Source organism: Schistocerca gregaria, chromosome 9 (assembly GCF_023897955.1).
Source record: "Schistocerca gregaria isolate iqSchGreg1 chromosome 9, iqSchGreg1.2, whole genome shotgun sequence".
In the NCBI taxonomy this organism is placed as follows: domain Eukaryota; kingdom Metazoa; phylum Arthropoda; class Insecta; order Orthoptera; family Acrididae; genus Schistocerca; species Schistocerca gregaria.
Genome location: NC_064928.1, coordinates 190,280,375 through 190,293,700, shown reverse-complemented (window position 1 = coordinate 190,293,700; position 13,326 = coordinate 190,280,375). Strand labels below are relative to the sequence as shown.

The 13,326-nt window shown below is 44.5% G+C and overlaps 1 protein-coding gene across 1 annotated transcript; it reads right to left on the bottom strand.

The window, feature by feature from the left end:
• Nucleotides 1–1,736: 1,736 nt before the first annotated feature.
• Nucleotides 1,737–11,344, bottom strand: LOC126291500 (uncharacterized). The gene is made up of 2 exons (XM_049985007.1): nucleotides 11,185–11,344; nucleotides 1,737–2,758 (listed from the first exon to the last, which is right to left on the bottom strand). Exons 1-2 carry the CDS (start codon nucleotides 11,342–11,344, stop codon nucleotides 1,737–1,739), a joined length of 1,182 nt encoding a protein of 393 aa, XP_049840964.1.
• Between the last annotated feature and the right edge of the window lie 1,982 nt (nucleotides 11,345–13,326).

Below are 13,326 nucleotides of genomic sequence, written 5' to 3'. Positions count from 1 at the left end.
ACGTGACAGAAGAGCAACCATTCCGCAAATTGCTGCAGATTTCAATGCTGGGCCATCGACAAGCGAGAGCGTGCGAAGCCTTCAACGAAACTTGTGTACCCTTGATGAGTGTAAGAAACAAAGTTGTCGCCTCGCCTGGACACGTCAACACCGACATTGGACTGTTGATGACTGGAAACATGTTGCCCGGTCGGACGGGTCTCGTTTCAAAACGTATCGAGCGGATGGAAGTGTACGGTTATGCAGGCAACCTCATGAATCCATGGACCCTGCATATCAGTAGGGGACTGTTCAAGCTGGTGCAGGCTTTGTAACGGTGTGGGGCGAGTGATATGGGACCTCTGACACATTTGGATTCGACTCTGACACGTGCGTAAGCATCCTGCCTGAACACCTGCGTCCATTCATGTCCGTTGTGCATTCGGACGGACATGAGCAATTCCAGCAGGACAATGCGACAGCCCACACTTCTTGAATTGCCACAGAGTGGCTCCAGGAACACTGTTCTCAGTTTAAACACTTCCGCTGGTCACCAAACTCCCCAGACATGAACATAATTGAGCAAATCTGGAATGCCTTGTAATGTGCTGTACTGGAGAGATCTCCACGCCGTCTTTCTCTTACGGATTTGCGGACAGCCCTGCAGGATCCATGGTGTCATTTACCTTCTGCACTTCTTCAGACATTAGTCGAGTCCATGCCGTGTCGTATTGTGGCATGTCTACGAGATCCAGGGACCCTACACGATATTGCCGGCCGGTGTGGCCGAGCGGTTCTAGGCGCTTCAGTACGGAACCGCGCGACCGCTACGGCCGCAGGTTCGAATCCTGCCTCGAGCATGGATGTGGGTGATGTCCTTAGGTTAGTTAGGTTTAAATTTTCTAAGGTCTAGGGGACTTATGACCTCAGTCCCATAGTGCTCAGAGCCATTTGAACCATTTTGAACCCTACACGATATTAGGCAGGTGTACCAGTTTCTTTCGCTCTGTTCCCTATTCCCAGCCCCCACCCACATGGGAAGCTGGCTAGAGCTATGCGAGACCATTGCGTACCCCTGTTAGCTCTGTGGCTCACGTCATTGACAGTTAAAAAAAAACATAGCTCCAGTATGACTCCTCCAGCTGTGGTGACCTATGGGATTATTCGTATCAGTGTAAATGTCAATGCGTCCATAACAAAATTGCAATCCTTCTCTCGCAGTCGTATGTCAAATGGCCCTGCGTAAGCTCTGTGCCAATTTTTCTCGTGGGTACTCTTGTCAAGTTTTCAGGACATTTGAGGTATAAGAGCACATGAGCAAGATTTTTCGTCAGTTGCGCATAGCTTGCTCCTGTGCGTACAGCATACCACACAACTTGGCATCAAGTTCACGTCATCTAAGGATTACATTTCGAACGTTACAGCTTACGAGATATCACAGATTGTACACTTCTTGCGTCACTTTTCATATTGTAACTGCCTGTTTCTTTTCTGACGAAACGCCGTTGATAAAACTGTCGTAAAGACTGTTTATCAGAACCAACATCGCCTACGTGAGATGTACGTCTGAAAGCGCAATATCTCTATGCCAAAAGAGGACTTAAACTGTCGTATCCGCTACTGCGGTGAGACGCAACACTGTCTGCAACGTTTTTACGAGTTCCGGACGCGCTTTCCATGCGAAACGAGCGGCGAGAAACAGCAAAGTGTTAGCCATTTCGCAGGGGGTAGCTGCACATCTCCACCTCGCACCGGCCTCACGCGTTCCCTGAATATTCCGCGTCAGCGCCCACTTCAACACCAGCTACACTACCTACTTGATTTGCGTCAGCGCCCACTTCAACACCAGCTACACTACCTACTTGATTTGCGTCAGCGCCCACTTCAACACCAGCTACACTACCTACTTGATTTGCGTCAGCGCCCACTTCAACACCAGCTACACTACCTACTTGATTTGCGTCAGCGCCCACTTCAACACCAGCTACACTACCTACTTGATTTGCGTCAGCGCCCACTTCAACACCAGCTACACTACCTACTTGATTTGCGTCAGCGCCCACTTCAACACCAGCTACACTACCTACTTGATTTGCGTCAGCGCCCACTTCAACACCAGCTACACTACCTACTTGATTTGCGTCAGCGCCCACTTCAACACCAGCTACACTACCTACTTGATTTGCGTCAGCGCCCACTTCAACACCAGCTACACTACCTACTTGATTTGCGTCAGCGCCCACTTCAACACCAGCTACACTACCTACTTGATTTGCGTCAGCGCCCACTTCAACACCAGCTACACTACCTACTTGATTTGCGTCAGCGCCCACTTCAACACCAGCTACACTACCTACTTGATTTGCGTCAGCGCCCACTTCAACACCAGCTACACTACCTACTTGATTTGCGTCAGCGCCCACTTCAACACCAGCTACACTACCTACTTGATTTGCGTCAGCGCCCACTTCAACACCAGCTACACTACCTACTTGATTTGCGTCAGCGCCCACTTCAACACCAGCTACACTACCTACTTGATTTGCGTCAGCGCCCACTTCAACACCAGCTACACTACCTACTTGATTTGCGTCAGCGCCCACTTCAACACCAGCTACACTACCTACTTGATTTGCGTCAGCGCCCACTTCAACACCAGCTACACTACCTACTTGATTTGCGTCAGCGCCCACTTCAACACCAGCTACACTACCTACTTGATTTGCGTCAGCGCCCACTTCAACACCAGCTACACTACCTACTTGATTTGCGGCTGAGTCTGTGCGATCGTTCCATTCAAATTGTACAGTTGACGGATCGCAGTTGTGACTGAATGAGACTGCAATGATGAGGTACTACGTTACTTTTGTTTGTCGAAAGGGCTTATGGGACCAAACTGTTCAGGTCATCGGTGCCTAAGCTTACGAACTACCTGATCTACGAGGAATGTAAGTACCGTTTTGAAATGAAAAAAGACGTGCTAAGATATCTCAATAATTTTATTTTTACATGAAACCCTGTACCTTAATCTACTTTTCTACATAACTTCCGTCAATATTGAGCCACTTGTCATAACGTTGTACCAGTTTTTGAATACCGTCCTCACAGAAGTCTGCCGCCTGACTCGTTAACCACTGCATCACCACTGTTTTGACTTCGTCATCGTCGTGAAGACGCTGACCGCCAGGTGTTTCTTCGAGTGCAGGAACAGGTGGTAGTCACTGGGCGAAAGATCGGGGCTGTACGGAGGATGATCGAGAGTTTCCCACCGAAAAGATGTGATGAGATCTTTGGTCTGATTCATCACATGCGGACGGCCATTGTCTTGCAGCAAAATGATGCCCTTGCTCAACTTCCATGGACTGTTGCTTTGATTCTCGTGTGCGTAGGCTACCCATGTTCCATCGCCCGTAACAGTTTGGCTTAAGAAATCATCACCGTCGTTGTGATACCGCTCAAGGAAAGTCAATGCACTGTCTAAACGTTTGGTTTTGTGCACAAAAAAATGGTTCAAATGGCTCTGAGAACTATGGGACTAAACATCTTAGGTCATCAGTCCACTAGAACTTAGAACTACTTAAACCTAACTAACCTAAGGACATCACACACATCCATGCCCGAGGCAGGATTCGAACCTGCAACCGTAGTAGTTCCGCGGTTCCGGACTGCAGCGCCTAGAACCGCTCGGCCACCGCGGCCGGCTTTTTGTGCACATCCGTCAACATTTTTGGTACCCAACGTGCGCACGATTTTCGGTAATTCAAGTGCTCTGTCACAATGCCATACAAAACACTACGAGAAACATTAGGAAAGTCATCCTGCAAGGAGGAAATCGTAAACCGTCTGTTTTCTCTCACCTTATTGTCCACTTCCTGCATCAAACTTTCATTAACGACCGAAGGACGCCCACTCCGTTGTTCATCTCGCACATTTGTGCGGCCATCTTTAAATGCTCTCCCCCACTTTCTTACCATTCCATGACTCATACTGTTTCCTCCGTAAACTGCACAGATCTCACGATGAATATCGATCGCTTTTAGGTCTTTACCACTAAGAAATCTTATACCAGCCCGTACGTCACAGTCGGCGCGGCTCACGATTATCGGAGGCATCTTAAACACACAGTACACAACGTAAACAAGGAAGAATCACACCGTACGGCGTCAGTGCGTAGATTAAGGTACAGGATTTCATGTAAAAATAAAATTATTGAGATATCTTGACACGTTTTTTTTAATTACAATACGGTACTTACTTAAAAAAACACGCCTCGTAAATTAAGCTAACTGACACTATGGACAACACACACCCATGCCCGGGGGAGGACTAGAGCCTCTGACGAGGGGAGGCGCGTGCTACTTTACTGCCAACTGCACAGTTATACATTTCAGAACAATCAAGAGAACTTGTCAGTCTTTGCACCACTTTTAGACATCAGTATCCGACTGAATATTTGTGCTGCTTCTTTTCAGACTGCCTTCATGATAGATAACTGCATCATCTTCGAAAATTCTGAGGTTACTATTAATATTGCCTGGATCGTCTCTCAGGACAATGCTTAAGAAAGAGAAGTTCCAGGACAGACATCCCAAAAAGAAGACAGGTTCTCTCTGAACAAAGGAGAGAGAAGAACAAAACAGACACAAAATGGATAGCTACTGTTCAAACATCAGAAGCCACGGTAAATACAGGGTGTTTCAAAAATGACCGGTATATTTGAAACGGCAATAAAAACTAAACGAGCAGCGATAGAAATACACCGCTTGTTGCAATATGCTTGGGACAACAGTACCTTTTCAGGCGGACAAACTTTCGAAATTACAGTAGTTACAATTTTCAACAACAGATGGCGCTGCAAGTGATGTCAAAGATATAGAAGACAACGCAGTCTGTGGGTGCGCCATTCTGTACGTCGTCTTTCTGCTGTAAGCGTGTGCTGTTCACAACGTGCAACTGTGCTGTAGACAACATAGTTTATTCCTTAGAACAGAGAATTTTTCTGGTGTTGGAATTCCACCACCTAGAACACAGTGTTGTTGCAACAAGACGAAGTTTTCAACGGAGGTTTAATGTAACCAAAGGACCGAAAAGCGATACAATAAAGGATCTGTTTGAAAATTTTCAACGGACTGGGAATGTGACGGATGAACGTGCTGGAAAGGTAGGGCGACCGCGTACGGCAACCACAGAGGGCAACGCGCAGCTAGTGTAGCAGGTGATCCAACAGAGGCCTCGGGTTTCCGTTCGCCGTGTTGCAGCTGCGGTCCAAATGACGCCAACGTCCACGTATCGTCTCATGCGCCAGAGTTTACACCTGTATCCATACAAAATTCAAACACGGCAACCGCTCAGCGCCGCTACCATTGCAGCACGAGAGACACTCGCTAATGATATAGTGCACTGGATTGATGACGGCGATATGCATGTGGGCAGCATTTGGTTTACTGACGAAGCTTATTTTTATCTGGACGGCTTCGTCAATAAACAGAACTGGCGCATATGGCGAACCGAAAAGCCCCATGTTGCAGTCCCATCGTCCATGCATCCTCAAAAAGTACTGGTCTGGGCCGCCATTTCTTCCAAAGGAATCATTGGCCCATTTTTCAGATCCGAAACGATTACTGCATCACGCTATCTGGACATTCTTCGTGAATTTGTGGCGGTACAAACTGCCTTAGACGACACTGCGAACACCTCGTGGTTTATACAAGATGGTTCCCTGCCACATCGCACGGCCGACGTCTTTAATTTCCTGAATGAATATTTCGACGATCGTGTGATTGCTTTGGGCTATCCGAAACATACAGGAGGCGGCGTGGATTGGCCTCCCTATTCGCCAGACAAGAACCCCTGTGACTTCTTTCTGTGGGGACACTTGAAAGACCAGGTGTACCGCCAGAATCCAGAAACAATTGAACAGCTGAAGCAGTACATCTCATCTGCATGTGAAGCCATTCCGCCAGACACGTTGTCAAAGGTTTCGGGTAATTTCATTCAGAGACTACGCCATATTATTGCTACGCATGGTGGATATGTGGAAAATATCGTACTATAGAGTTTCCCAGACCGCAGCGCCATCTGTTGTTGACAATTGTAACTACTGTAATTTCGAAAGTTTGTCTGCCTGAAAATGTACTGTTGTCCCAAGCATATTGCAACAAACGGTGTATTTCTATCGTTGCTCGTTTACTTTGTATTGCCGTTTCAAATATACCGGTCATTTTTGAAACACCCTGTACAACAGTTGCATATCGTGGTGCTTAGCTGGCCTATACGGACAAGAAGTAGAACATTTTCTGCAAGGTTTTTAACGTACATTAGCAAGGGTCTTAACACATTTCCCAGGGAAGCTGCTTCTCCGGCTGACTCTCAAAACCACGTTATCATGTGTGCCCTCCATAAGAAGACAATCCACCACCCAGGCACAAATTTCACTCGATAACCCACGCTACCGTACTTTCGATGAGAAGGGTATATCAGCTATATGAGGGAGTTCTACCTGGAGGGTAAAGTGCCTAGGAGTATAAGATTTATTTCTGGTTGCTGTTTCAAACTAGTGACCGATTTTAGGAGCACATGAAGAAAAGCATATCAGAGACCGCCATAAGCAGTGTCCTACATTTTCTGTTTTGTGACAGATGAGGTTGGGTTTGGTGAACCGTTTGTATTTATTATGAGCTCTACATACTCAGGTGCTATATATAAATTAAAACTATTTTGAAGATACTGCTAATTACACAATTAAAGAGTTTTGTTATGAGTAAAATTCCGTATATTTTTAAAACAAGAGGTGCCATATAACGCGGGCATAGTCAAGCCATGTTTTGTGATCATCTTGCATGATGATATGGAAGGTATCTTTTCCATGAAACACGTGATAGTTGCAAGTGAATTAAGTTCCTTTAATATGTTCATAATTTGGCCTGTCACGAAAATGCAAATTTGAATTTCTTGCCAGTTGCTTCTATGGGGTGAGTCAGCCTTACCCGACTTTTTCACTCAAATAGTAGCAGATGAGTCAGCTTAGTGGTTCAAATGGCTCTGAGCACTATGGGACTTAACTTCTAAGGTCATCAGTCCCCTGGAACTTAGAACTACTTAAACCTAACTAATCGAAGGACATCACACACATCCATGCCCGAGGCAGGATTCGAACCTACGACCGTAGCGGTCCCGCGGTTCCAGACTGTAGCGCCTAGAACCGCTCGGTCACCCCGGCCGGCTCAGCTTAGTGGAGGGGCATTTTGCGACTCATTGTGTTTCCCTAAAGCAACAGTTTAGTTACAATGGAGAAGTGGACAGTGAAACACCCTGTGTTCACCGTAAAGACTTAAAAACAAATGCAGAATCTATGGCCAGCACTCAGAGGCAGTTTAGTTTCCAATTCAATGTTCCGCACAATGGTGCAATTGATAACTGCAATACTGTTTTGCTATGAGCTAAGAACTTTCGTGAGGCTGGGTCAGCATTGAAAGAATAACCAGGAAGCAGAAGAAAGTCGGTCACATCATCTGAAAACGTTGAAGTTGTGCGTCATGCAATTCGACAGAGGCCTGACTGATCTGCAAGAAGGCAGGCACAGTCTTTCTGGTTATCGAATTCGTCAGTTCGAAGATTTTTGAGCTGTCTAAACTTCCATCCCTATGATATTGCGGTTTTTCACAGCTGAAGCTTCAAGATTTTGTGAGAAGGAAACTTCTTTTGAAGTAATGAGACATTGTAGGAGGTGTGTCAGCTAACACTTTCAATATGTGCATGTCTGAAGTAAGGAAGTTGTTTCCAGGGAAAGTGATATCCAGCAGAGGAGATGGTAACTGGCTGCCCCCATTCTCCCGTCCTTTCTTGTGGGGCTTCCTCAAGTGTTCATCAGTAAGTCACATACTGTACTTCAGTCAAAGGATACCACTGAGTGAGAGATTCGTGCTATGTACTGTAACATGATGACAGAGTGAAGACAAACGTCAAGCAGAGGGTCGAAAAATGTGCAAAAAAAAAAAAAGAGAACCAGTACGTAAAGGACAATATCTGTCACAAATAATTAATTTCTCTCAAAATTATCATGTAAGATGTGAACTGTTATTCACTGCGTATCTTTTGAAATAAAATAGAGTGCTATAGCTAAGAACATCACTGGATACTATATGAGGTCTATTCGGAATGTAAGGTCCGATGGGGTGTGAAACAGAAACCACAGTAAAAAAAAACATGAAGTTTTGTACATGTGTGTTGAGCAGTGCCTCAAGTATGCCCACCGATCGCGTCACGTAGCTCTTTTCAGCTATGAGTGAACAGTGAGCACATGGAGATGCTTAGGACAATAGTGTCTCCCGCCAAGTACGAGCGCCTGGCGTGAGATTACTCCTGATGTCATGCAACCCACATGACATAGCTGTCATACGTTTCCTTCTGCATGATAATCCTTAGCTGCACTCTGAAGGGGGCAATGAAGACGCTGCTTCGACGCTCATTTCGATAGGAAGTGTCTGGTCACCAATAATACAGCTCATAATTGACTCTCCTTGAGTTTCACATGAACAGCGTTCTGTCACAAACGACGAGGTGTAGACCAGCGCAGAAAATCGGCAGGAAGCACAGGTGGCGTGTTTCTATGACGAGGGTATTGTAAAGTTGGTACATCGCTATGACAAATCTCTAAACCGGTGAGACAACGATTTAGAGAGGTGGCTCGAAGGTGTAACTAACTGTTTCGATTTTCGCTGTGGTTTCCATTTTTCGACCGATCGGACCTTACTTTCCTTATACGTATATTTCAACCTTAAATTATTGTTATTTTGAAAAGTATCATTGTTTGTAAATGTTGTAGATAAAACAAAAGAAAAGAAAACTGTAAAAAGATGAAAAACGAAACTTGTAAGATGCAAGACCTGTTTTTAAAACATCAGGTAACACGTCTATAGCCCGCATCTCATGGTCGTGCGGTAGCGTTCTCGCTTCCCACGCCCGGGTTCCCGGGTCCGATTCCCGGCAGGGTCAGGGATTTTCTCTGCCTCGTGATGGCTGGGTGTTGTGTGATGTCCTTAGGTTAGTTAGGTTTAAGTAGTTCTAAGTTCTAGGGGACTGATGACCATAGCTGTTAAGTCCCATAGTGCTCAGAGCCATTTGAACCATTTGAACACGTCTATAATTTGCCAATAAATAAATAAAATAATTTCCTAATAGGCCTCGTACATTCGAAAACCGTCAGATATTGCTGACTCACCCTGTACTTCAAAATTTTTTTAACTTATAACTGTTTCCTGAGGATACCTCTTTTTTAGTTTCCTGGCTGATTATTGGTACGTACTGGAGGTACAATGTAACTCACAACATTAAACACAGTATTTGTAAGATTTTCTGGATTGCAACATTTTGAAATTTGAATAGACTATTCCATCGTAGGTACATGACAAGTTGGCATAGTTTTTCATATTTGGAACAACGTTACTTTTACGGAGAAATTTTTTTTAGTTCTAGAAAAAGACTGCAGCACACATAAAGTGAATGTTTATTTATTTATTTATCCATTTATTTTATCTGGCAAGATTAGGGCCTTCAGGCCCTCTCTTACACCTAACCAGGCACACTCAGATTGAACGAATTTCAGTTTGTACACAACAGTATGGACATATCACGTGTTATACAGTATTAATATTAAAGAAGAAAAAAATAGAGATTATAACAGTAGTACAATGATAATTATAATAATCAAAAAATAGTTATAACAATCAAGAATAATAATAATAGTAATGACTATGTATATGAAAGTAAACATATTTTTCTTTTATAAATGTCAGTCCTATTGCTAGTTGGGAATTTTCTCGTTATGTTCTCGCAGCTTGTGAATTATTCACATCGAGCAGAGACATAAGACGATAGAATGGGATAAAAGAGATATAGAACAGGTAGCTAGGTTACAGGAAGAGAAATAGAATGGTAAAATTTGAAGGTATGATGGAGAGGAGAAAGAAAGAGACGACGGGGGCACAACAATGGTGGCTATACTGTCCCTAATATGTAACTTTTGAGTTACCTCTTGAATGTTGAGTGGTTCTGGATAAGACGCAGATCACAGGGGAGCGCGTTCCATAGTCATATGGCTGAGATGGAGAATGACACGGAGAAAGATTTTGTGCTATATAAAGAAAGGTACAGCCAAGATGAGAGACGTATCCGATCTGATATTGCGGTTGTGGAATGATGATAGGTGTTTAATGTGAGAAGATATGTATTGGGGACACCAGTGGCCAAGAAATCGATGAAGTAAGCACATCGTGTGGAGATTGCGTGCCTTATCTGGGCGTATCCAACCTAGCTGGGAGTATGAAGGACTGGTATGATGATACAACCACGTATCTAACGCAAGCATTCATCACCAGCTCGAGGCATCTAGAATTTTCACTATTTGTGCCGTGTTGAACTACATCGCAGTAGTAAAGATTAGGCAAGAGTAGTGTTTGGACTAACTTTTGTTTAACATGGGTTGGAAATATTTTTCTAAATTTTTGAATTGCATGAGAGCGATTTGCGGCAAGCTGTGACTGTTTGTTCTTCCCAGTTTAGGTGTTCATCCAAGATTATTTCAAGGTCTTTTACTGTTTTTAGTATGGTAGTTGGGTACCAGTGAGGAGTATTTGAGGGACTGTGTCGCGAAATTACCGGCTGATTAACTTACCATTTGAAAACGGAAATGAAAATATGTTGAATTTCCATTATAGGGCCAGTGTATGAAACGTGTACAAGGCAGAATTGAAGCTGTGAGGACGGGTCGTGGGTCGTGCTTGGGTAGCTCAGTTGGTAGAGCACTTGCCCGCGAAAGGCAAAGGTCCCGAGCTCGAGTCTCGGTCCGGCACACAGTTTTAATCTGCCAGGAAGTTTCACAACAGCACTCTTCCCTACCGGTTTTCGGAAGTCAAGGAATTCTGCATCGGCCTGAGAACCTCGATGCATGGCTCTCAGGATGCGATGCGAGAAACGCTTCAGAGGACGAGGAAAAATTAATCGAGATGCGAATATACAGAGGTACCGGCTTCTTCGTAAGTATTAAAAAATTGCAGAGCGCTGAGAGAAATATGAGCTTTCCTTGCCCGCCACAACCGGAATAATTTCTCCAGGCCGGTCTCTCTCCGCCCCTCGGGTGTTATCTTGGGTGCGTGTCAGTTTAAAACTGTTTTCGTGTCCCCCGCGTAGCCGAATAACTGCGAGTACGTGCGGCCGCCGCGGCTGCGCCCGGTGCACCCTGACGTTTGCGCCAGCCTGTCCGCCAAGGTGGATGAGCCAAGACGTTACTCAGCGCGAACTGAGCGCCGCGACTTAATGCGAAAGCCGTGTATCCGCTGCGGCAGCAGCCACGGCCGTGGCCCCACATGACGTCCGCGGCGGTCAGTGTGTGGTCTCTGTCTCTCCCAGCGGGGAGGACGGCCTCCAGGGTACAGGGAGAACCACCTAAAACTTGCGCCGCAAGTACTGCGGAAGTGGAGAGCGCTACTGACGTGCTGTTTTCACAGAAATCATTGGTAATCAGGGGCTGATCTTATTATTCAATCGTAAGGAAAAGAAAAAAAAAACACTCCTTCGACGGGCCACAAGTGGCCCATCGGGACCATCCAACCGCCGTGTCATCCTCAGAGGAGGATGCGGATAGGAGGGGCGTGGTAGGGCATAGGTGAAGTTCCCCGTGATTGGTTGATTAGCTTTGGCACAAAAATAGGGCCAAACGTCTCTCGCGTTTCCTATGTTCGCCGTGCTTTTGAGTTGAAGTTCAGAGGACTTTTGGAAACGATTGAAAGGTATTTGCATTATTGAGAGACTTGTTATGCGTTGCGCATGCATGTTCGATTTAGTTGTATATCGTTTTAGTACGTAATTAGCGTTTTCGATCTTAAATACGAGTTGAAATAATGAAGCGTTTTGTGATGAAGTCGGTAGGCCTACATGTTTGAAGTAAAGACGTTAGTAATTGTACAGTATTGTTTTTGACAGCTGTAATTCGTTCTGGAGACGTTCGTAAACGATGCCAGGTTGTGCTGCATTTGGTTGTTCCAATAGAGGCGAAGGTGGATTTCGCATGTTAGCATTACGACGCAACGAAGAAAAACGAAAGCAGTGGGCAGTCGCAGTCAACAGGGCTGACATAAATCAAACAGGGGCCTTGCGGATACAAACCAAGTACTCTTATCTATGCGTAGGAAGTCGTTTTTGCTTTTTTACCACATGTAAAACAACTTGCAATATACATAGTTAAATCTGAAAACAGGCCTGTAAATTGGCTGTGTGAAAATTATTATAACAAATTATTCTTATAAACATAGAATTAAAATAGGATTGTGTATCTAATGTGTAAGAATTTTGGTAAGCTGCAGGCGTCATTATTATGTCCTTCAGTGTCATAAGGTGGTTTTTTTTTAGCGGTACTGTATTGAAGATTTTCGCGAGTGTCATTTGATTTCTAGGCCACTGTCAGTAATTCCATGTAATCTGATTGTAGTTTTTTTAACTATTTCATTAATGCTGTTACGGCAGGAAGGTTCCGAGATTTCTGTCTTCACTTTGTCGTGGTTGCTCAAACATTATTCGCAGTAAATAATTGTAGGTACTCTTGAAGACAGTTTCAATAGGCCAACTTACTGTGGGGTAGAAGGGATACGGTAGTTTTCTTGTTATATTTGATCGTTATTACAGTAGCCTACATTTAACATTACCTGATTTTTGTAATCTTTTTCGTTTGTTATCTACGAGAGGTATTCAGCATACCTATGAAAGAAAGCCGTAAGCAGTTGTTTACTTGCGACATGCAAAATGTATGAAGACGTAACAAAAAGTACTAATACGTCTCACACTTTTTGCATGTCACAAGTAAACAACTGCTTACGACTTTCATTCATCTGACGTATTACAGCTAGGTTAAATCTTTTTCGCTATGAACTTCCGATACAAAACAAATGCTGTACACTATTTTTTTCTTTACGTTACTTTCATTGCAATATGTCTAGTAAACGAACATTAAAGGAGATAAATGCAAGTAACGAATAATTTTTACAGCCACTGCATCCAATTTTCCTGTGCTGTACATAGTAGGCTACTATGAGTATATTATAGCTGTAAAGAAAGGCATTTAACAAATGATTTCGCGATATTGTCTTGTGCTTTTGATTCGGTGAGTGTGTACTCCACTACTGCCCGTAGTTTGGCAGAAAAATGGGAGCCATATGGTATGGTTCGCCACTCTCTCCCAATACAGGCTCTCTTGGGCGTGGTATTCTTGACCGAAGCCGCTACTATTGGGTCGAGTAGCCCCTCAATTGGCATCACGAGGATGAGTGCACCCCGAAAAATGGCAACAGCGCATGG